Source organism: Bos mutus, chromosome 3, assembly GCF_027580195.1.
Source record: "Bos mutus isolate GX-2022 chromosome 3, NWIPB_WYAK_1.1, whole genome shotgun sequence".
Classification (NCBI taxonomy): Eukaryota; Metazoa; Chordata; class Mammalia; order Artiodactyla; family Bovidae; genus Bos; species Bos mutus.
The window spans coordinates 5,087,272-5,111,720 of NC_091619.1; the positions used below are offsets into that span (position 1 = coordinate 5,087,272).

At 38.5% G+C, this 24,449-nt stretch overlaps 1 protein-coding gene across 1 annotated transcript in view; it reads left to right on the plus strand.

The window, feature by feature from the left end:
* The window catches only part of ATF6 (activating transcription factor 6), a 235,559-nt gene that overhangs the window by 55,939 nt on the left and 155,171 nt on the right, over positions 1–24,449 (plus strand). The window contains exon 10 of the mRNA XM_070366586.1: positions 20,755–20,886. Coding sequence (XP_070222687.1) covers positions 20,755–20,886 — 132 coding nt within the window. The remainder of the gene's footprint in view (positions 1–20,754; positions 20,887–24,449) is intronic.

The window sequence follows — 24,449 nt, forward strand, 5'->3', positions numbered from 1 at the left end:
AAACCAAGACAAAAATCTAGTTTAAGAGATCCTCTGTTGGTGCTACTACTAGTCTCTTGGCCAAAGCAAATGCCAGTCCTTCTCAAAGAAAGGCACTTTAAATAGACATCTAAAAAAATTGCCAAAGGTAGGATTTCAATTGAACATGAATCCGTATCCCCGCACCTCCTCCAAATTATTAAACACACCAGCAAACAGGCTACTGTGAGCAAGAGTTAGAGGAAATAAACTACAGAGTGACACTCTGAAAGACTACAGATATTTGAATTAATAGATACAAAATATAAGTATGTTAAAAGAGGGAGTTAAAGTAAGATGAAAGAACAAAAGACTATCAGAATTGATCAGGACATTTTGAAAAAAATCTGGAAATGTGATAATTAAAAAGTTTGAATTAGAAAAGTAATACACACGTTAAAACAAAAAATTAGACACATTTGGAGAAATAAATAGTAAATGGGAAGATGGAGCTGAAGAAATTATGCAGAACGTAACATAGAAACATAGAGATGGAAAACATGAGCACTATTAAGAGGCATGGGGTTATACTGCCATAACTAAATAATCAAAGTAACCAATAATCAATAATCAGTCATGAGATGTACTGACATCTTGTACCTCCTGATGTGATGCACTGAAAGGGCACAGTATCACTTTTGGGATAATCTTGCCAAAAATCCATAACCTGGATTTTATCATGAAGAAACATTAGATAAGGCCAGATTTGAGGGACATCCAAAATCTTTTGTAGTCTTCACAAGTGTCAGGGAATTAAGGAAGAAGGAAAATGGACTCAAAAGATTTTGAGACCTAGAAATGAGTAGCCAGCAACAACAACAAAAATAATAAATGTGAACGAAACTTTTTTTTTTTTTAGTTCCAAAATATTTACTGAAAACGTTCAAATCTTTTATGGGTGAAACTAAAACAAGTTGATGGTATAAAACATTAACAGTGTCTAAAACAAATCAAGACAGAAATTTAGTATTAGCTCCCCCCACTTATCCTTGGGGGGTATGTTCCAAGACCCCTCATGGATGGTTAAAATCATGGATAGTATGGAATACTACGTATGTATATACACACACACACTATGTTGTTTCCATATGTACATACCCATGATAAAGTTTAATTTCTAGGCACAGTAAGAATAAAAGCAGTAACTAATGATAAAATAGAATAGTTATAACAATATACTGTAAGAAAAATTATATGAATGTGACCTGTTTCTCTCTCAAAATAGCTTATGGTAGCAATTAGTACCTTTTCCATTTTAACTAAGCATTTATACACTGTGGCCGTAACTTCTGCAGCTTGAGATGTGATGATGAAACTAGTATGATTTCTTTCCCTTCTTCGCAGTTTCATGGATAGAAGATTTGTTCTTACATAGGTCTTAGCAACCTCAGTATACAATTTTTTTCCTTTTCTTATTAAGTAGAGAACCTGACCTTTTCAAATAAAGGAAGCACTTTCTGGCTTCTCTTTGGCATGCACAGATTGCCAGCATCACTGCTCCTGCACTTGTTTGCCATTATTAAGTAAAATGAGGCTTATTTGAACACAAGCACTGCAGTATCGATACTGTGACAGTTGACCTGGTATCTGAGATGTCTGCAAAGTGACTTACCAGCGGGATACACTGAGCAAAGGGATAACTGACGTCTTTAAGGGTGGGACGGAGCAGGACAGTTCAAGATTTCATCATGCTACTCAGTGCGCAACTTAAAACAATAATTGTTTATTTCTGGTATGTTTCATATATTTTTATTTTTTTAGGCTGCACTGAGTCTGTTGCTGGGCTCAGATTTTCTCTAGTTGCAAAAAGCAAGGGCTACTCTCTGGTTGCCGTGTGCTGGCTTCTTCCTGCGGTGGCTTCTCTTATAGAGCGTAGGCTCTTGGCCTGCAGGCTGCAGTGGTTGCAGCCAGGAGCTCAGTAGTTGTGGCTCGCAGGCCCTAGAGGGAGCAGGCTTCAGCAGTTGAGCTTCCTGGACTGGGGATCAAACCTGTGTCCTCTGCATTGGCTTATCCACTGTACCATCAGGGAAGTCTGTGGTTACCCACAGGTAATTGAAACTGCAGAAAGCAATACCACAGATAAAGGGGGACTACTGTAATTTCTGGATAATAATAACTGATAAATTGTGAGGGGTGTAGCTGAACTTAACGTATTCAAAGTTTGTATTGTTTGAGAAGTAGGTAAAGATAATGACTATGTTTAGAGTGTTAAATTGATATTTTAAAGTTTTGAAGGGTAACCTCTAGCAAAATAGAATATATCATTGCTAAGTCTAGTGTATCGTGGAATGAGGTGGACAGATTCATTCCAAAAGATGGCATTAAGAGAGAAATAAACAGCTCAATTACGAAAGCACAAAATACTGTAGTAAAAATGAATCTAGAATATTTTCTGTAATCACAATGAGTGGAAATGTACTGAACTCTGCATTTAGAAAGCAAAGATTGTCAGACTGGATTGGGGAGAAAAGCAAAATTGGGCTTTATGCTGTTTATAAGAGAAACACCTAAAAGCATAAAGCTACAAAAAAGTAGGTGGTCAGAGGATGGAAAAAACAAATAGTAGTCAAAAGAAAGCCTAGCATCAGACACATATACTTTAAGGAGAAAAGCAGTGTTAGACTTAGTCACTACATGTTGATTTAAAGGTTTAGTTTACCAGGAAGATATTATAATTCTAAATTAGTATGTTCCCAGTAATATTCCTTGTAAACAATTACTGACAGACCTACAGGATAAAATTGACCTTCTGCTGCCATAGTGGGAAATTTTAGCATACCTCTCTCAATAATTCATCGACCACATAGACAAGAAAATCTGCAAAGATACAGAAGATTTGATTATTGCCATTATTAAATTTGATCTGGTGGCCATATGTATATACAACTGCATCTGTCAATACAGTTTTTCCAACCATATGTGAAAGTGTTAAAAAATTAATTTGTACTAGGCCATAAGGGAAATATCAGCAAATTTCAAAAATTAACATATGGAATATATTCACTGTCGGCAATTAAGCTGGAAATCAATAATAAAAAAGATGAAACTTAGAACTTCTAAACCACTAAAAATTAAAAGGCACAGTTCTAAATAACCCATAGATCAAAGAAGAAGTCATAACAAAATTTGATATTAAATTAGATATTAAAATGCTGTTTATTAGACTTTGTAGGAAGCACTATGCTGTGTGGGAAAAACAAATTGCAGAAAAATATTTAAAATATGATTATATGAAGTTCAAATCAGGAAAACTGTACATTATGTATGCATGTGCATATATGGTATAGCTATAAAGAAAAGCAAGGGAATTGTTATTTTTAGATTTAAGAATTGGCATTGAGCAAATTGAACTCACCCCTAGGCTAGGCTAAGTATTTTTTTAATTAAAGGATAATTGCTTTCCAATGTTGTGTTGATATCTGCTGTACAAGAACCTGAATCAGCCATAAGTGTACATATTTCCCCTCCCTCTTGAACCTCCCGGCCCCACCCAGCCCACCGCTCTGGGTTGTCACAGAGCACCAGGTTAAGCTCCTGCGTCTCACAGCAAGTTCTTGCTGGCTTTCCCTTGATGTGTGGTAATACATGTTTCAGGGCTACTCTTGCAGTTGGTCCCGCCCTCTCCTTCCTCTGCTGTGTCTCAGGTCTGTTCTCCTGGTCTGTGTCTCTCTTCCTGCCCTGTAAATATGTTCATGAGTACCATTTTTCTGGAGAAGGCAATGGCACCCCACTCCAGTATTCTTGCCTGGAAAATCCCATGGATGGAGGAGCCTGGTGGGCTGCAGCCCATGGGGTCGCGAAGAGTCGGACATCACTGAGCAACTTCACTTTCACTTTTCACTTTCATGCATTGGAGAAGGAAATGGCAACCCACTCCAGTGTTCTTGCCTGGAGAATCCCAGGGACAGGGGAGCCTGGTGGGCTGCCATCTATGGGGTGGCACAGAGTCCGACACGACTGAAGCGACTTAGCAGCAGTAGCAGTAGCAGCAGCAGCAGTACCATTTTTCTAGATTCCTTATGTATATGTGTGTTAATATATGATCTTTGTTTTTCTCTTTCTGACTTACTTCACTCTGTGTAACAGGCTCTCGGTTCACCCACCTAGGTTCAGCTGACACAAATTCATTCTTTCTTATGACTGAGCAATATCCTGTTGTGTGTATGTATCACAGCTTCTTGATCTGCTCATCTGTCAGTGGGTGTCTAGGTTGCTTCCGTGTCCTGGCTGTTGTCAGTAGTGCTGCAGTGAACACTGGGGGTACGTGTGTCTTTTTGAATAGTGGTTTCCTCAGGGTATATGCCCAGTAGTGGGATTGCCGGCTCATATGGTGGTTTTATTTCTAGTCTTCTAAGGAATCTCCACACTGTTCTCCATAGTGGCTGTATCAATTTACATTCCCACCAACACTGCAAGGGGGTTCCTTTGTCTGCACCTCCTCTCCAGCATTTATTGTTTGTAGGTTTTTGATAATGGCCATTCTGACCTGTGTGTGGTGATACCTCATTTTAGTTTTGATTTGCATTTCTCTGATAATGAATGATGTTAAGCAGCTTTTCGTGTGTTTATTATTGGAGAAGGAAATGGCAGCCCACTTCAGTGTTCTTGCCTGGAGAATCCCAGGGATGGGGGAGCCTGGTGGGCTGCCGTCTATGGGGTCACACAGAATCGGACACGACTGAAGTGACTTAGCAGCAGCAGCGTGTGTATATTGGCTATCTGTATATCTTCTTTGAGGAAATGTTTGTTTAGGTCTTCTGCCCATTTTTTGACTGGGTTGGGCTTAGTGTTTCTTTTTAGTGTTCCCATATTATCCTGTATATATATAATAGAATGTATCACGTTTTACTGATTATTTGTTGGTCTGTCTGTCATCACTGTTATTGACTCCTTGAGTCCTTTCAGCCATGCTGCATGGCTTTCAGAATCTTAGTTCCCCAAACAGGAATTGAACCTGGACTCCTGCAGTGAGAGCTTCAAATCCTGACCACTGGACTGCCAGGAAATTCCCTCCTTTTTTTTTTTAAAGAAATATACGTGTATTCTCAGCATCTGTATTGTGCGTAGTACATTGTAGACACATGTTGCACTGAATTGTGAGGAAAGGTTTAATCATGGTGACAAAGTGGGAACGGTCTTCCAGGCAGAGGGAATATTCTGAATAAATGCTTGGAGAGGTGAAGGAAGATGGCTGTTACCTACAGTAAGCTGCAGTCAGGGATGGCTAGAGCTTACCTTGTTCTTATTTATTTTTATTATTAAAAATTTTTTTTTACCTTGCTTTTAGATTGTGTTTGACATATTGTAGCTACTTGATAAATATTTGTTGGATGACAGTTGAGTGACTAAGTGAAATGAATGATTGAATGTGAATGAACGTAGGTTATATGGTAGAGAATGGTAAGCAGTTAGGCTGAAAGGGTGGACTGTGTCCAGGTCACATAGGCCATCATGCTCACAATGAAGGAGAACAGCATAAACAGTGACTAATGCAAGGATGTGTCATAGCAAGTACCAAGTAACTGGTGTATGTTGTGAGTGTTGTACTGAGAAGAGGGAAATAGATGGAGATAATTATTGTAAAGAAAGACTTTTACAGAGGAGAGTAAAATTAAAAATTTATAAGGAGAGATAAACATTCCAAGGGAAATGTATGACGCCTGACAGTAACCAAAGTATAATATAAAAGGTTCCACGGAAGTGGAAAAGAAGTTATCCCCCTCTTATGTTGATATATGGCAAAACGAATACAATATTGTAAAGTTAAAAAATAAAATTAAAAAAAATAAAAATGGCAAAGAAATTTTTTTTAGCTAATTGATTTATTTTAATTGGAGGATAACTGCTTTCCAGTATTGTGGTTTTTGCGATACATTGACGTGAATCACCCACAGGTACACATGTGTCCCCCCCACTATGCTGAACCCTCAAATCCTGGGCCTCTTACAATTGACTCTGTTTTCTTTATTTTTTCTGATTGTACATTTTCTAAGATACTTTACTTCTCATATCTGTTTTCTTTATCTCATTACTACCACTTCCTGTACTATAAATGTAGTTTCATCTAATCATTTTTCATACGCTAAACCTTCTAACAGACACTGAGATTGGATAGGGTCTGGTATAATTGGTTATTATGTTTTAAATGTTATGAGGTTGAGGAAGAGATATTAATATTTTTGTTGTTAGGGAGAGGACTTGTCTTTAGGGTTCCCTCCTGTTGGGTCCCTACTTCCAAGGAGTAGTCAAAGATCATACCTGATGTTGTTCATACTGAAGACATAGTTTTTCATTGCTTCTCTATGCTGTGTTTCTATTTGACTCGGAAGTTTCATTGTTTTAAGTTTAACTTCATGACAGTTTCGACATTAGGTAAGTTTAACTTGCTCCTCACCCCAAGGGTTGGTGTAAATCTCAGAGTTATACAAATATTCAGGAAGTATAGTGAGGTGGGGAAAATGGGCAGTGTTCATTTTAGACACTTGTAAAAATACTTCTTCATGGAGGGAAGTTGAATTAATTTAAGAAATGAGGGGGAAATAAGGAAAGAGGGGAGGAAAATAGATAAATTTTGATAGAAAGAAAAGAGTTTCTAAAAGGTTCTGTTAGCAAATAAAGTTTAACCAGCAACAAATTGTGCTAAAAATACTTCCTTCTTTGTAAAACAAAGTGATTAAGAGCTAGTTGGAAAAACATCAGTCTGAATGCTACTTGTAGTTTGTTGTTTATTATTACCTTTATTATATTCTGAGTTTTCTTGACTCTTGAATGATGATAGGGCAACAGCTTTTATCATAGAAGTTTGTCTGATGTTTTGCTAATTTCCCTTTTCTCCTTAATAGTTTGGATGACTTTTTGTTAAATTCTCTCTATAGTGGTTTTCAACCTTGCCTGTACATAATCACTATGAAAATCTTAAAAAGACAGCTAACTGAGCCCTACCCCTAATGTATGGAATCTAATGAGATGGGTCTAAATCATTTCTTTTTAAATAAAGCATTTTTCTTTAGATAATCCTGAGGTGTGTCCAGGGTTGAAAACTACTGTGTATAATTTTATATTTCTTCCTTTCTATACATCGACCCCTATGGTGATTGTAAGCATGCTTACCCATTAAATTGGAAGATAATACATGTGAAAGAAATTTTTAAAAATCTCTGGATAGGCACTTGTATATTCCTAGGTTTGTTTTATATAATTGAGGAAATTTATGAACTTGTGTTTTGGAGAGAATAAGAGCCATGACAGAATCCTATAAGAGGAACTTCTTCCTGGCACATAGGACTGCAGTATATAGATTCCTTTGTTACTTCTTCCCCTTTCTACATATTTAAAAAGTCACTTTAACCATTTTCCTTTTCTGCAAATAATAAAGAAGCATCCTTAGGAGGTTTTAAATATACTAAGTCTTAACCCTGATGCTGGGAAAGATTGAAGACAAGAGGAGAAGGGGGTGACAGAGGATGAGATGGTTGGATGGCATCACAGACTCAATGGACTTGAGTTTGAGCAAGCTCCGGGAGATGGTGAAGGACAGAATGGTGTAGCCTGGCATGCTGTGGTCCATGGGGTCGCAAAGAGTTGGACATGACTTAGCGACTGAACAACAACAAAATTAGCAAGTGTTTGAAATTGATAATACTTTTCCTTTGTCCAGGGTTAGGTGCTGTCCTCTCATAAGAACCATAATCTTTACAGTTTAAGACATCAGACTTGGGTGAGGAAGGCAAATCATACTCCGTAGGGGCCAGCTGCTCTGTGGTTTCTTAAGAGACTATGTTATTAGGGAAAAGATCACCACAGAGAATACGGTATTGAATTTGAGTTGCCTGGAACTGGTTAGAAATAAAATGTCTCTAATTCCAGTATTCTCTGTTTGTCAGCTTTTCATTATTTTTATAGGAAGAGTTCTAACTTTCCTATATGAGATGAGCCTGTCTCCAAATCTGGCTTCAATTTTTCCCCTTATTCAGTTGCTGAGCACACTTTGCTGTATGATATCACTATTGGCTGTAGGTTAAAAGTTACTCTATAACTTATATGTCAGACTTCAAACCACCAAGTATACATGGTTTTGTTCAGCTAAACTTTAAAATGAAATCTAATTCAAGTTTTTGGCTAAAAGTACTTTCCACATTTATCAAAGTGACACATAAACTGAAGAAATACTATACATCTAAATACTAGGTGTTACTGACTCTGGGATTGCAGAGAGGTAGCAGACCTAACCGGAGAACGCAATGGCACCCCACTCCAGTACTCTTGCCTGGAAAATCCTATGGACGGAGGAGCCTGGTAGGCTGCAGCCCATGGGTTCGCTAAGAGTCGATTACGACTGAGCGACCTTACTTTCACTTTTCACTTTCATGCATTGGAGAAGGAAATGGCAACCCACTCCAGTGTTCTTGCCTGGGGAATCCCAGGGATGGTGGAGCCTGGTGGGCTGCTGTCTATGGGGTCACATAGAGTCGGACACGACTGAAGTGACTTAGCAGCAGCAGACCTAACTGGGGAAGGAAATGGCAACCCACTCCAGTATTCTTGCTTGGAGAATCCCATGGACAGAGGAGCCTAGTGGGCTACAGTCTGTGGGGTCGCAAAAAGTTAGATATGACTGAAGTGACTTAGCCAGCCAGCCAGGAGACCTAAGATTAGTTCTTTTCCCAAATGTCTAATTTATTCATGTTCTTCAAAAAAGAATCTGTGCAAAGTAATTGGTTCTCTTTTCTTCTAGTCCCTATAGGGTTTCACCCTTTGTTTAAAAAAATGACATAGAGTCTATCAACAGTGCAGAGTTTTGAGGGCATGGAAAATTCTATTGATGATTTTCTTTAGTTTTGGCTTTCTTGTGAGTTACATATAGAGAGACGAATAAGGAGTATTGCAATGGCTTTATAATGTATCACTTGGCTACCTTTCCCCTCAGACCTGACTCGTCATAGTGAAGGGAAAGCAGTTGAAATCAGAAAGGTACATTCTTTGCTAACTTCCTTTAATACCTTGAGTGAGTCAGTCACTGTGTCACTTTCAAAGATAAAAGGAGATCATGTGGTAACTTCTGCCGCTTCTATCTTGTGAGAGGGGGTCAGTGAGAGACTAGGGCAGATGCAAAAACTGTCAGAGTTTAAGTTGGTTACTTTGATATTTTCTTTAGTCTATAAATCTTAGTTTAATGTGAAACAAGGACCAGTAGCTGATTGTTTAAAATAGCTTTTTCAAACACCATTTTCAATACTGAGCTGTGCAAAACATAAATAATAGAGGGATACTTAGCTTTACTTTGTAATAAGTGAGGGTCTGGCTTAATATTAAGGTAGTATAAAATAACTTTGAAACTTTTGATTTTGCAAAATATATATGTAATTATTACATGTTGTTTCTAGGCAGTTTGCCTAGAAGTTTAATGTCTTATTTTCTCCAGATTTGACCTGTTCTGTCATTTCAGTAAACATTTGAAACTTATATTATAAGGTATATTCTACAGATGGTTTTTGGCTCAGATGTTAAAGTGTCTGCCTACAATGTGGGAGACCCAGGTTTGATCCCTGGGTTGGGAAGATCCTCTGGAGAAGGAAATGGCAACCCACTCTAGTACTCTTGCCTGGTAAATCCCATGGACGGAGGAGTGTGGTAGGCTACAGTCCATGGGGTCACAGAGAGTCAGACACGACTGAGCGACTTCACTTTCACTTCACGAATGGTTTTTAACTGAGTTATAGCTGGTGTAGCAAGAAGTGTGAGTGTGTGCTATGCATCTAGACTTCCTGGTGTCTGTGTGTCGTGAACATAAACTGGCACTGATATCTTATGTTACCAGTCAACTTATCACAACCCATGAACTCTGAGAAGCTACTACTGGGGAATCATGGATACTCTGTATGCTTTATGTGGCTTTCTGTCTGAACCCTTTTGGGCTTCCCTGTTGGCTCAGTGGTAAAGAATCCCCCTGCCAATACAGGAGACGTGAGTTTGATCCCTAGGTCAGGAAGATCCCCTGGAGAAGGAAATGGCAACCCATTCCAGTATTCTTGCCTGAGAAATCCCATGGACAGAAGGAGCCTGGCGGGCTACAGTTCATAAGGTCATAAGTGTCAGACACAACTTAGTGACTAAACAACAGCAACTCAACCCTTTTATTGGAATTCTCAATAAAGCAGCATTACTTACTTTAATTTTCCTTCCCCCCTTTTTTTGTATAATGTGAATTTGAAAATGAGAGATAAATGGAAATAAGATAGTTGGGAAAAAAGATGAGTACAAAAGTGAAGACAGTTTCAGAATAATCTGCCTGTTTGTTGATACCACCTGTGTTTGGTTGATAAAGGTAGCAGTTTTTTAAGTGTTTTGCTGTTGAGCTTTTATTTATCAAACATTTGCTGTGCAGCAAGTACTAATCTAAGCACTTTATATATTGAACTATAAGGTAAGTATTATTTTCTCCATTTTACATATGAGGAAACTGAAGTCATAGCTAACATTCGGCAGAGCTAGAATTCAGTTTGTATTTGGAGCCCTTGTGTTAATCATTAATAGAACAACAGCCATTTATGCAGAGAAAAAGATCCAATAATGTTACCCATTTCCCTAAAGCTTAAGATTGGATGTAAAAGGAGAAAATATTTATTTTATGGGTTGATGGGATTGATGGGACTATAACAGAAGAGATTGCACTGAAATTTATAGTCATTTAAGAAAGATTAGAGCATGCCTTTTTCAAGTGAGAGAATACAAAAGAGTTGTTCACACACAAACTTACTGTATTAAATATTGATTTATTGACTTCAGAAATTTAATAACTAGAGTGTATTAGTTATCAATTGCTGTGTAGCAAACCACCCCAAAACTTAAGAGCTTAAAACAACAACAGTCATTTACTTGGCTGAAACACCAGCAGTTTGGGAGGTGCTCACTAGAGACAGCAGTTGTTTGCTCCATGGAGTGTCAGCCGGGTTGACTCAGGGTGGAGGACCTGCTTGGAGATGGCTCACTCATCATAGCCAGCAGGTTGGTGCTGGCCTCAACCGGGACTGAGCCAGGGCTGTTGGCTAGGGGTCTCCTTCTTCCTTTAGCTGGACCACTCTGCAAGCTGCTTGGCCTTTCTCAGAGTCTAGTGACTAGATTCCAAGAATGAGCACTGCCTGTTAGAAGAGTGCTTGCTTTATAATTGTTCGTTGAATGGATGAAAGAATCTCAGGTTGTCTTCTTGCTCTTGCCGGCTTGCTTGGCAAACTGCCGCTGTACGTATGTGTTTCTTCTCCAGGTCTGGTAATCCGTGGTTCTGAGAACTACTATTTAGAGGAATTTTTTTTTTTTTTTTTAATCTTGACTATTGATCTGTTGCTTCAAATTTCTGTTTCTAGTAAATTGCCCCCAGTTACTACAAGTCTGCAAAAATCATCTGCGAACCATTCAATAAACAGAGAAAAATAGCTTTTTTAAGATTTGGAGAACTCCCTTGAGAACTCCCTGTCTTTAGCCTCAGTTTCAATGAAAATTAACATAATTTCCTGTTCCTGCATCTGGAGATGGTATAATAATGAGTTCACCACCTGCTATTCTTGAGTTATGCCTTAGTTTTCTCTAAAATAAAGATCTGGATTTTTTCTCCTGGCAAGAGGCAGAATGTTACATAAAATAACATTTGTTACTTAAGAAAAAAAAAAAAAAAAAAAGAAATGCCTCCTGTGGGTTAGGCATTGTCTTAGAACAAAATACACATACAGGGACATACAGATAGTAAACATAATAAGTAAAATGATAGAAAAAAGGGATAAAATATAGTAGGGTAAACAGTTTTACAAGTGTGAGGGTGGTTATTGGAATTGTAGTTTTAAATAGTTGTCATTATAAAGTAGATATTTGAACCAAGGCTTAAAAGTGATAATTATCCATATGGATGTTTGGGGAAAGAGCATTCCAGGCAGAGGGAACAAAGGTGTTAGGGTGGGAGTGTGCCTTGCATGTTCCAGGAAAAGCAAGGGGGTTGGTGTGGTTGGACTAAAGTGAAGGAGGGGGAGAGTAGTAGGGGATGGGGCCAGAGAGGTTAGGTACAGGGAGGGAATAAACTTAGCGAGGCCTTGGTCATTTTAAAGATTTGGGCTTTTACCATGATACAGATGGGGAGCCATCTGAAGGTTTTGAGCAGCGGAGTGACATAGTCATCTGACCTAGATTTTAAAACAATCACTCCAGTTGCTATGTTGAGGATAGCCTGAACCTTGGCAGGCAGGAAGACAAGCTGTGCCACTAACTGCTGTGTCATCTTCCTTTCTGATTTATAAGGCATGTTCTCATCCATCATATCATTTGAATCTTTGAAAACTGCTGTGAAGAGAGGAATTGGAGGCTCAGAGAAGTTAACCAACTTTCCCAGAATGACTCGGGGAGTCTCAGAGCCACATGTTGAATGCACATCTCTTGATTCCAAATTTTGTGTTCTTTCCACTATTCCACATTAAAACCTAAGGATCTTCCCGCTCTTTCCAAATCCTAAAGTGATTTCAGTTTTTCATATGCAGTGTTCAGGGAGAGCAATAGCAGCAAATGGGTTTCTTTTGGGGATGGGAACTGTAAGATTCTTACCTGCTGAAATGGCTTGACTTTGAAATTGACCAGCTGGTACCATAAGGAAACAGGTTTGTGACGGGTAGTATAGATTTGGAGATGTGCCATTTTTTGTTGAGCTACTTGGTATGAAAATTGGGTATCTGAAATCATATCTTAATAATTAAGTTGGCTTCATAAGTGAAACAGTTGTTAGCTTTTAGAATTTCATAAATGAAAAAATAAAGTAACAGTTCTTATAATACTTTTTCCAGGCTTCTGGAGAAATTGAAGTTATTTATGTTTTATTAATCTGTGCTTTTCAGGCCCACTGACCCCCAGCATGAGCAGCGTTTGTCGGTGTAATGGTTATTCTGAGACTTAAAACTTGTAACTCTTGCAGGGTAGCTTGTTTCTGGTCACAGAGACATAGAGACTTCTGTTTTTTAAAATATTTATTAGTTTATTTGAAAATACTGAATAGAATGTGATTTAAGCTAATTATGAAAAGTGTGATTAGATCACCCTATTTATATCATGAACTATAACAGTTAATCATTATACTAATTCTTATTGTGACTGAGTCATCTCCTTGTGTTTTGGGAAATTTTTTTCCAAAATTAACAAAAAGAGACACTGAATGATGCAAAAACACTCATGCCAAGCATCTGAAAGTTCATATCAACAACAGTTTTCTCGTACTCTTTTGTACGTTTGGCTGTTTTGACTGTCAAATTCCTTCCTTCATATTTGTGTTGTCAAAGTTGTATGAAGACAGTCTTGTATTCTGCCAGTAAAATAAAGCTCCTTCATGTATTTCAAATATTAATAAAAACAAGGGAAATGTAAACTTACAGTTATTTAGATGGTTAGTTTCTGTAAGTCATTTCATAGTTTGAAGCATATATAGTTGTTTTGAGCTGAATTGGACAGTCAGCGTCTCTGTAATTTAGCTTAAGAGAAATTTCATTTTAAGACTTCAAAAAAATTTACAAGGACTTGGGGCTGAAGGACAACAACTACCAAAAATAAACAAGTGAAAAACTTTAAAAGCTTCTTTACAGAATTTCCTGATATATTGCCTTCAAAATACATTCAGGCCAAATGGATAGATAATAAAATTGAGACTCATAGACTGTTTGGATGCTTTTTTATTTTTCTTCTTCTAGTCATTTTTAAAAATTTTATTTATTTTCATTGGAGGCTAATTACTTTACAGTATTGTGGTGGTTTTTTCATACATTGACATGAATCAGCCATGGGTGTACATGTGTCCACCCATCCTGGACCCCCCTCCCCCTCCCACCTCCTTCCCTCCCCCATCCCTCTGGGTTGTCCCGGAGCACTGGCTTTGAGTGCCCTGCTCCATGCATTGAACTTGCACTGGTCATCTATTCCGCATATGGTAATACACAGGTTTCAATGCTATTCTCTCAAATCATCCCACCCTCGCCTTCTCCCACATAGTCCAAAAGTTTGTTCTTTACATGTGAGTCTCTTTTGCTGTCTCACATATAGGGTCATTGTTACCGTCTTTCTAAATTCCATATATATGCGTTAATGTACTGTATTGGTGTTTCTCTTTCTGACTTACTTCACTCTGTGTAATAGACTCCAGTTTCATCCACCACATTGGAACTGACTCTTTTTTATAGCTGAGTAATATTGCATTGTGTATATGTACCACAACTGCCTTATCCATTCGTGTGCCAATGAACATCTAGGTTGCTTCAGTGTCCTAGCTATTATAAACAGTGCTGCAGTGAACATTGGGGTACATGTGTCTCTTTCCATTCTGGTTTCCTCGGTGTGTATGCCCAGCAGTGGGATTGCTGGGTCGTATGGCAGTTCTATTTCCAGTTTTTTAGGGAATCTCCACACTGTTCTCCATAGTGGCTGTACTAGTTTGCATTCCCATCAATAGTGTAAGAGGGTTCCCTTTTCTCCACACCCTCTCCAGAATTTATTGTTTGTAGACTTTTTGATGGTAGCCATTCTGACCAGCATGAGATGGTACCTCATTGTGGTTTTGATTTGCATTTCTCTGATAATGAGTGATGTTGAGCATCTTTTCATGTATTTGTTAGCCTGGATATTTATTTTTTGCCTCTTCTCTGTCTTACTTCCTTGTTAAAAATGCTTTGTTGACTCTGTGTAATGAAAGTGTTGTGAAGATCATGTTTGTGGAGTCCATTGAATGAGATCTGAGTGAGCCCTCAGGCTAAAAAAGGGTAAAATTATTAAAGTTGTTATGGTTAAACATATATTTGTCATTACACTCTGATAATCATTTTCTCATGTGGGCAGTGGGAATAATAGTGATCACTTATGAGCCAAACCAATCAACATTAAAACTGATTTCTAGCAAGTGTAGCTGCTAAGTGATTATGACTGCTAAGTGATTACAGTCCAATAACAGATGGAATAAACTGAACTGATAGTTAAATGCAAGGCATTTCCTTGTGACAGTTATAAATTGTGACTTGAAATCCCAGTTTTCATAGTGGTAGTAAAATCATCTAAAGAACAATAATCGGTAGAAGAACTCTTTAAAAACTCCCAAGTACTGATGGTTATGAACTATTAATAATTTACTTTAGGGACTTCCCTGGTGGTCCAGTAACAGGGGGCCCAGGTGTGATCCTTGGTTGGGAACTAGATCCCGCATGCCGCAACTAAAGACTCCACATGCCGCAACAAGTATCAAAACCCCACATGCTGGAAGTAAGACCCAGTGCAGCAAAATAAATAAAATAAATATAAACCTCTAAAAAATAACTTACTCTATTAATCATCCATAAACCACATACATCGTTTTTGATTGTGTCCTTCCACAGCCATTTCATCTAACTGCCCCATCCTTTTCCCCACACTGTTCACTTTTGTTGGATTTATTGTGAAAAACATGTAACTTTTAGGGAATTGAGGTAGGAAAGATGTTATGAGAAACCAGATTAGTTTAAAATAGTGGTTCTCAAACATTGACGTGTATCATGTGGACAGCTAGTTAAAACACAGATTGTTAGGCACCACTTCCAGGGTTTCTGGGTGCGTAGGACTGCAATGGGACCTGAGAGTTTGCATTTCTAACCAGTTATCAGGTGATGCTAATGCTGCTGGTCTGGGTACTGCACTTTGTGAGGGTCACTGTGCTAGAGGAAGGTGCCTTCTGATCCAGAAGGACTAACTGTGTTCGTTGCTAGCTGACAGTAGGATTCAGGGAAGGAGAAATGTAAAAGCTACTCCCAGAAGCCATAACAGCCACTTTAACTTAGCACTTACCTGTGAGAGCCTCACAAACAGCTTTAAGATCCCTAGCCAGGAAATAGGTAAAGCAGAGGAACGGTCCTAGCCTTCTGCTGTTTTTCTGGCAGTGATAGTCACCAAGTAGTCTAGATGGGTAGGGGACAAACGTGATATCAGTTTCTAAAAGAAAGAAGGTAGATTTCTCCCATTATACCAGGGAATTTAACATTAATCACATGGAAGATGTTGATACAGAAAGGGACAGGATAACTGGGTACCAAAATTAAAACAAGAATAAAACATACCAGTTTTGTTTCTTTTATTGAATAAATTGCTAGACTTACTGCTACTGTGGCAGGCGAGGCCACCCCCGTAAGTAATCTAGCCTTGCAGTACTCTTAGTCTAGTCTCTCCCTTCTCTCTTTGCGATGGTCCCTTTCCCTCCGTGCTTATACATGCACATGTCCACCCATATACCTTCTCCTGCTTTACTTGGAATTTCTCAAGCAAATCATACTCTCCTGTGACTGTGTCCTTTTTCATATTAGTCTGCATGAAATGCCTTTTCTCACTCCCATCCTCCTTTTCTACCTGTTTATTTACTGCTTGTCATTTAAAGATAACTTCATGATCCTCTTGGTAAAGATCAAATGCCCTAGCTATATGCTTCTGTAACATTTGGCATTAACTGCTATTACGCTGCTAATCCCTCTATTATCTTGTATCTGTATCCACCCCCCCAACATACACACACACAGAAACACTTATACACACTATATTTGGTTTTATCTTTGAGTCTTTAGTATCAAATATGATTCCTGGAACATAATAGGTGTCTAGAACATGTTGAATAAATGAGTGAGTCAATCAGTCATTCTGGGAAATGTCATCAACATAAGGCAGTGATGATGTTCTAATCCTGGACCCAAATCCTGGCTTCATTAATTACTCAGAGCATGTACATTTCTGACACCAATTCCAATGTGTGTTTTTCCACACCACCAAACAGTTCTCCTAAGGATTCTGATTATCCAGTTCCAAAGTATGGAGAGATTTTCCCCGTACCAACAAGCACGGACACCAGCTGGGTGTCCTACAATTCAGCTTAATTCTGATACAGCCAGTGTGGAGACAAGGTCAGATTCCACAGATTAGGGGCTCAGTCCTACAAGAGTTACCCTCTCCCGCTTCAGACATCAACTGCAGATCCAGGTTGTCACCTGTGCTTCTGGCCAGCCAGCTATAGAGCAGAGGATCCCACAATCCTCAGGTTCCTGTTTGTTTGCTGGAGTGGCTCACAGAAGTCAGAGAAACATTTTGCTTACTAGAATACCAGTTTATCATTAAAGGATATAACTCCGGAACAGCCAGGTAGAAGAGCTGCATGGGGCAAGGTATGGGGGAATGGACAGGGAGCTTCCATGACCTCTTCAAGCTCACCACTGGCTCTGAATGTTCACCAACCCAGATGCTCCCTGAATCCCTTCGTTTTGGGTTTTTATGGAGGCTTCATGACAGAGACATGGTTGATTAAGTCATTTGGCCATTGGTGATTGAACCTAATCTCTAGCCCCTTTCCCTGTCCTGGAGGTGGGGGTCCGAGTTGGAACTGAAAGTTCAAACTCTGTATTCTATGACTGATTCCTCTGGGGACTAACCCCCATCCTTAGGCAACCCAAGGGCCTTCCAGAGTCACCTCATTAACATAGCATATGGCACCTTTATGGGTCTCATCACTTGGGAAATTCGCAAGGATGTTAGGAACTCTGGGCCAGAAAAATGTTGCCACCAAATATGTATTTCTTTTTATAAATCACCATATCACAGCATGACCTTCTGCAAACTTTAAACTCTTTTGAGCCTCAACTTTCTTTGAGCTTTGATTCCTTAGTACATAGAAGGTGCTCAGAAAATGGTAGCTGCTGTTATACTGCATTTGCATCTTAGGAGAATGTTTAACAGTCTTGTAATATCCCTATGGTCAAGACAGGGATTTTGGACTAGGAGATATTATGATTAATTCATAAGTGTTTTACTTATGTTTTTACAAACTTAGAAGGTGCTGCCTGGGAGCATGCTCCAGGGCTTAATTTCTTTTCTTTTTGATATCTTAACAACAGCTTAGCTGAGGATGTTGGTGGCATGTTGTTCCTTGCTTTGAAGGAGAATTTCTGTTGTTAATTAGGATCTGAAAAGTCCTTGAATGATATTTTAAAGGGAATTAACGTAAATTACTCAACGGGATCACAAAGCTCAGTTATGTAAATTCTAAATTGGAAGTGGGAGAAGAAGGGAAGGGAAGGGAGGGTAATAGTCCAGTTTGTAAGAAGAGTTGGAATTTTAATTAAACCAACTTCAATATAGAGTCTGATGTAACTGCCAAAAAAGCCTGTGTGATATTAGGCTGCATTGGTGGAAGAATAATATTTAGAACATGGGAAGGAATTACCCTGTTCCGTCCTGTAGTGGTCATACCACCTGAGAAGTACTGTGGCCAGTTCTGGACATCATCTCTGAGAAGCATATTGAGGGGGGAGTGACCACATACGCTGAAGGAACCTAAGACTGTACTGTAAAGAGGAACATGTGGAAGAAACTACAGCCATGAAAAAGAAAGCCTGAAGTGAGGGCTGAGGGGTGTTAGGTTTCTTTGGATATTGGAAGAAGGCTTGCTTATTAGGTATGTACTGAATACAGAGTCCAGAATTTGTACCAAGACTAGTGGTACTAGTTGAAACATTTTTAGTTAAAAAAAAAAAAGCGACCCTATTGAAGTGAATTGCAGGGAGGGACACCCAGAATTTGCTCCTCTCCCAAACCCTGTTCCTTCCTAGGAGCTTTTAGCTCAACACTATCCAGTAGAAATAAAATGTGAGTGGGGTTCAGACCCAATTCTTAAATAGTTAGAGTGGTAGAGTTTCTCCTAGTCATTGGTGAGATTGACGGAGTACATCCACCAAACAGGAATGTTATTATGTGGATATTGCACAATTGCAATGGAGAGGTAGGTTGATAGGAGGTGAATAATTCTGTAAACTGGGGTAAGTTCTTTTTAAAAAAATAATTTCATTTATTTGTTTATTTTCGGCTGTGCTGGGTCTCTTGCCGGGCGGGCTTTTCTCTAGTTGCTGAGAGCGGAGGCTGCTCTCTAGCTGCGGCGCACGGGCTTCTCGTTGTGACGGCGTGTCTCGTTGTGGAGCACGGGCTCTCGGGTGCCTGGGCTTCGGTTCCTGGACTCAGTAGTTGTGGTGCCTGGGCTTAGTTGCTCTGCAGCATGTGGGATGTTCGCAGATCAGGGCTTGAACCTGTGTCTCCTGCGTAGCAGGTGGATTCTTTACCACCGAGCCACCAGGGAAGTCCTGAGGGGGAAGTGTTTACCTTTGATTTTGTTTAGGCTTACTTTCCTAGGTAGACGTTTTGGCATCACCCTTGAAAGGATTAAAAAGTAAACCCTTTTCCAAAATGTAAGGTTTGAAAAGAAAAAACACATTCTACAGTTATCATCACACTCTTCATTTGGCTTCCCTACAAAATTGTTTTTGTTTACTGCTTATCTCATGTTTTCTAAAATACTCACCAGGCTAAGTGTTCATAAGTTTAGTGGGGTATTCCACAGCCTTTTATCTCATTTGTAGCAGGGTTTATACTGTTCCTGACTACTCAGGTGAACATTCTTTCTGAAAGATACAGTTGTAACAAAATGGAGCCTCAGTTGTAGCAAAATTAGATTTTACACCATGACCATCATTAGATGGTAACCCCTGAAGAGTCTGTAGTGTGCCCGCGCGCCACAGCACATCCTGTGAGAAACACTGGATGATGGTGACTCCAGGAAGGAAGGATTGCAGAGAATGGGGAATATAGCAAGGCATCAGGAAGAGACTCTACAGTGATGTGCATGCTTTTCCTTCCACCTAACATCCCTTTCTCCAAATCTGGAGGCAAAGTACTCCACCTGAAAGAACTCCTTTTCTCTTAGAATCTCGGGGCCCTTAACTGTGACCCTCTCATCAGCCTTATTTCCTTCCTACGCTTCATCCCTCTAAATAGAATCTGGTATCCCTTCTTTTGTGCTTCCCTAGGGAAATTCCCTTTGTGTTGAATTTCAGGAAGGTTTTGACTAGTATAAGTTATATATGTGGCACTGTAAAATTAAACACACCAGATATATCGATGAGCCAGATTTCTAAGCCCTTGGTTAGTTAGTTGAAAGTGTTAAATAACTATTGCAATAATATATATCTATGTTTGCCCCAGATACATACAAAAAGATTTAGGAAGAGTGAAGAGAAAGGAGTAAATCAACATTTAAAAAATTTCTGTTAACTTTATTTGATAGCCTGCCTTCTGGGATGGTGAAAATCTAGTAAATTTGATTGTTGATAAAGAGAATAATTCCCGTTTTATTTGAAGTATTTCTTCTTTGAAAACATCAATCTGAAGCATCGAGGAAGACTTCTTATTCTAGTTATTATCTGAGTTTGGAATTTGTTTATATGTACATTGGACCTATTTTTACTTTATATATATGTGTATATTCACATGCTAAGTCACTCAGTTGTGTCCAACTCTTTTCGACCCCATGGAGTGTACCCCCCAGGCTCCTTTGTCCATGGAATTCTCCAGGCAAGAATACTGGAGTGGGTTGCCATGTCCTTCTCCAGGGATATATTCATAGTTTAAAGCATATAGAATACTGACTTTTTAAAACAGTTTATAAATAATGTACTCCTATAGTTAGAAAAATTATTTTCAAAATTGTTTTTCATGTATGTATAGGATGCCAAGCTAGGGATTTGACCATATCAGTAAGCTGTTTTGACTTACCTCTATACCTAGTATTCTTGCTGTGTGTACAGAATTCTGATTTGCTTCAGAGCTACACGTAGCATGTGTATGTATGACAAATTTTTCTTCAATTATTTGCTAACATTTTAACATTTTCAGCATGTTGGAACAAGATTCCAAGAGAATGAATCCTAGTGTGAACCCTACAAATCAAAGGAGGCATCTTCTAGGATTTTCTGCTAAAGAGGAGCAAGACACATCAGATGACATCATCCAGAAAAACAGCTACAGGTTAGATTTATATCTAAATTGTTTATATACAATTTCAACTAGTAGAGCAAACAAGTTACAAGGATGTTCATAAATTTTACCAAGATCAGTTCTAAGGGTAAATTTCCTTTTTAAAAACTGTCCCAGTTTTAGAATTCTTGTAGAGCTGGGACCTTAAAATCTCGGTTTGTGTGTACTACTATATGCGTTGAAACACATACATTATATATTACACATGGTATATTGTTTGTAGTGCTTTAGTATAGTTATTTTACTGTCATATGTTTATATATATAGTGTAATATTTGTTACTGTATCATCTGTGATGGATATGATTTGGTGGAATGATATGGCTGAATCCATTTGCAGTTATTAGATAAAATCATTTATACTTGTTTATTGTGATTTTTATTGAATCTCTTTTTCTTGTTATAATTTAATTCTGTCTTCATAAATTTCCATATAGCTTGGAAGTAGTAAAGACAACTGTATGAAAATATAATTTTTACCTATGGCAAGTAGAAGAAGGTTATAGTGGCCCTTTTCAAAAATGTTTTTGATAAACATTTCCGTGTGATTTATAATTTTTATTAGAGTCAAGTGGAGCTAGGTCCTTGAATTACAAGGCAAAGGGAGGTTATAGTGTGTCAACCATGGCACAGAATAATGCTTGAAAATCATTAAAGATTTGATTACTCTTAACTCTCTAAGGTTTCACAGGCCAAAGGCCATAGGGGAATCATTCTTCTGATTTTTACTCTGTTACACCCATACCACTTAATGAGAGTATTACCATAGTCCTTCAGGCTTGTCTTCATTCAGTCTTCCTGGAAAAAAACGCTAGTATTCACTTTTTTTAAGAATCTTCAGTGTGCAAAATACTGCGCTAAATATGGCAGATGATCCAAAGAATTCTATGGTAGTAACTGTAATGCAACATAGAATGTGATAGATGTTGGAAAACCTAACATTTCCTGCCTTTTTTTTACATGCCCAAATTAGCCATACTTCTGAAATACTGATCTTAGTGATTGTATAAGTCTCCCTGAACATTACTGGAGTTTAATAGTAATAGTATTTTTAATTTGCTAAATAATTTTTCCAAGTTAGCCCTGCATATGCTGTAATTTTGAGTTCTGTTGTTGTCTATGTAAGATCCAGCAAAAGTTACATTTTTCATAGATAGCCTTTGGATTTATGAGAGTTGAGAGTACGCCACTTATGTTTTATAGCTTGTTGCTAAAATAGAATGGAATTAGACACCTGAAATTACTGTTCAGGTAAGCGTTATAAAAATATTTTGTATTTTTCACAAACTACAATAAATAAAAGCTTTCAGTTACTTGTCCATGTTAGAGTAAGATAATATGGTGGTTCGTGGAAAGCACAGTCCTTTGATCGTATTAGCTCTAACTAGAGGTCTGAATGACTTTTAGGCTGTAATTTATCAGCTTTCAAAATAATTCGTGAAGTGCAAGCCATCTCTCTGTCCTTGACCCAGAGCCTCCACTGGTCTTAATAAAAAATGGAAATGATTATTGATTCTTGGTTGTATGCAAGTCTCTATCGAAATACCTAAGATTATTATTAAGCCATTTGGTAGATTTAGGTGTTCGCCCATTAATTTGATATTCTTTCTTTTATTATTTTATATACTAAATAACAGATACCAAAAAATGTTTGTGAAACGTTTGAAAGCACCAAGTATGAATTTGTTTTAAACTGATTTTTAGGTGGTTTATTTATACTCAGCCATAACATTCGTGTGTGTGTGTTTTAATGCAGCTTACTTTATGTTATGTTTCATTTTTTCAGGAGAGTTATGACAACTGGTTCAAATAAAAAAGGAGTAGATTCTAATCTCGTAATTTATAATATTACATTTGTCTATCATTTAATAATTAACTGCATATATTTTTTCAGTCTTAGAAATGTGTGGTATATAAGATGACCATGTAATCTGTCAACCAAACCGAGAGACTTTTAATAATGAAAACTAGTACTAGCGTCAGTCAGTCAGTTCAGTCGCTCAGTTGTGTCCAACTCTTTGCGACCCCATGGACTGCAGCACACCAGGCCTCCCTGTCCATCACCATCCATCTGGAGCTTGCTCAACTCATGTCCATCGAGTCGGTCATGCCATCCAACCATCTCATCCTCTGTCGTCCCCTTCTCCTCCTGCCCTCAGTCTTTCCCAGCATCAGGCTCTTTTCTAATGAGTCACTTCTTTGCATCAGGTGGCCAAAGAATTGGAGCTTCAGCTACTAGTACTATTGTACCAGTGTAATAATTATGTCAGCATGTCAGGTATAAATCAGGACTTCTTAGATGAAGGCATCAACTTCTAAGGCATCAGCCAGAACCAGTATTTATTCCAGAAATTCTCATTAGCTGTAGCTCCTTAAGACTGCCCTTTATTGCAGTGATTTATTTATTGAAATTTTCTCTATTGGTATGGAATGGTTTGCAGGCAGTCTGGAACTCTGACCATCTCAGGAGTAGTGTGGATATCATTGTTTCCAGATTGCATGTTGGCTTATGTTCTCCCTTTTCTTTCCTCTTCAATTCCACCTAGTCCCTTTCCTCGGAGAAGGCAATGGCACCCCACTCCATTACTCTTGCCTGGAAAATCCCATGGATGGAGAAGCCTGGTGGGCTGCAGCCCATGGGGTCGCGAAGAGTCGGACATCACTGAGCAACTTCACTTTCACTTTTCACTTTCATGCATTGGAGAAGGAAATGGCAACCCACTCCAGTGTTCTTGCCTGGAGAATCCCAGGGACGGGGGAGCCTGGTGGGCTGCCGTCTATGGGGTCGCACAGAGTCGGACACGACTGAAGTGACCTAGCAGCAGCAGCAGCAGCAGCAGTCCCTTTCATGATATAATATTTCTCCTATCAGATTTTTTGTTTCCTTTTCCAAAGAATATTTTTGGCTGATAGAATAAAGCCAGTCAGCACAGATGTGCAGAAATCATTACCAGAGTTTATCACATGGAAATAAAATTATAAATCAGATTTATAGTTTCAAAAGTAGTTCAAGACTTTTTTGATGAACTTGACTTCAGTGTTTGTATTTTTGTGAGTATTCAGACCTGATTTTAAAATAACACATATATAAAGATCTTTGGTCTTAGTAGGTTTTTTTTTTTTTTTTTAGTGTGGTAAACAGCCTCTGGCTTCTTAAAAGCATTCAGAATTTACCAAGTGCAAGGCAGGGTTTTTTTCTTCTCCCTCAACAGTTAATTTGAGCTGATTTCTTTTTGTGTGTGCGTTCATTACCTGTGTACCACAATCGCTGTTTTATTCTGAATAACAACCCCCGTAGGCAGAAGAAAGGGCATCAAGAATGTTTCTGGTACAGCTGCAGGAAAGAATGGTGTATATACCCTCTGCTGTTGCTTTTTCCCACTTGTATGTGGCATAGTTAGAAGTCTTTAAGTTTTATCTAAAGTTAGTTTTCCACACTGCAAAAATTATTTTTGTCAAGGTGGCCACTGATTTCAGCATTGTCAGTCCAGTGAAAACTCTCTATCTTGATCTTTCCTCAGCATTTGGCTGTATAGATCACTCCTTCTTGAAGTA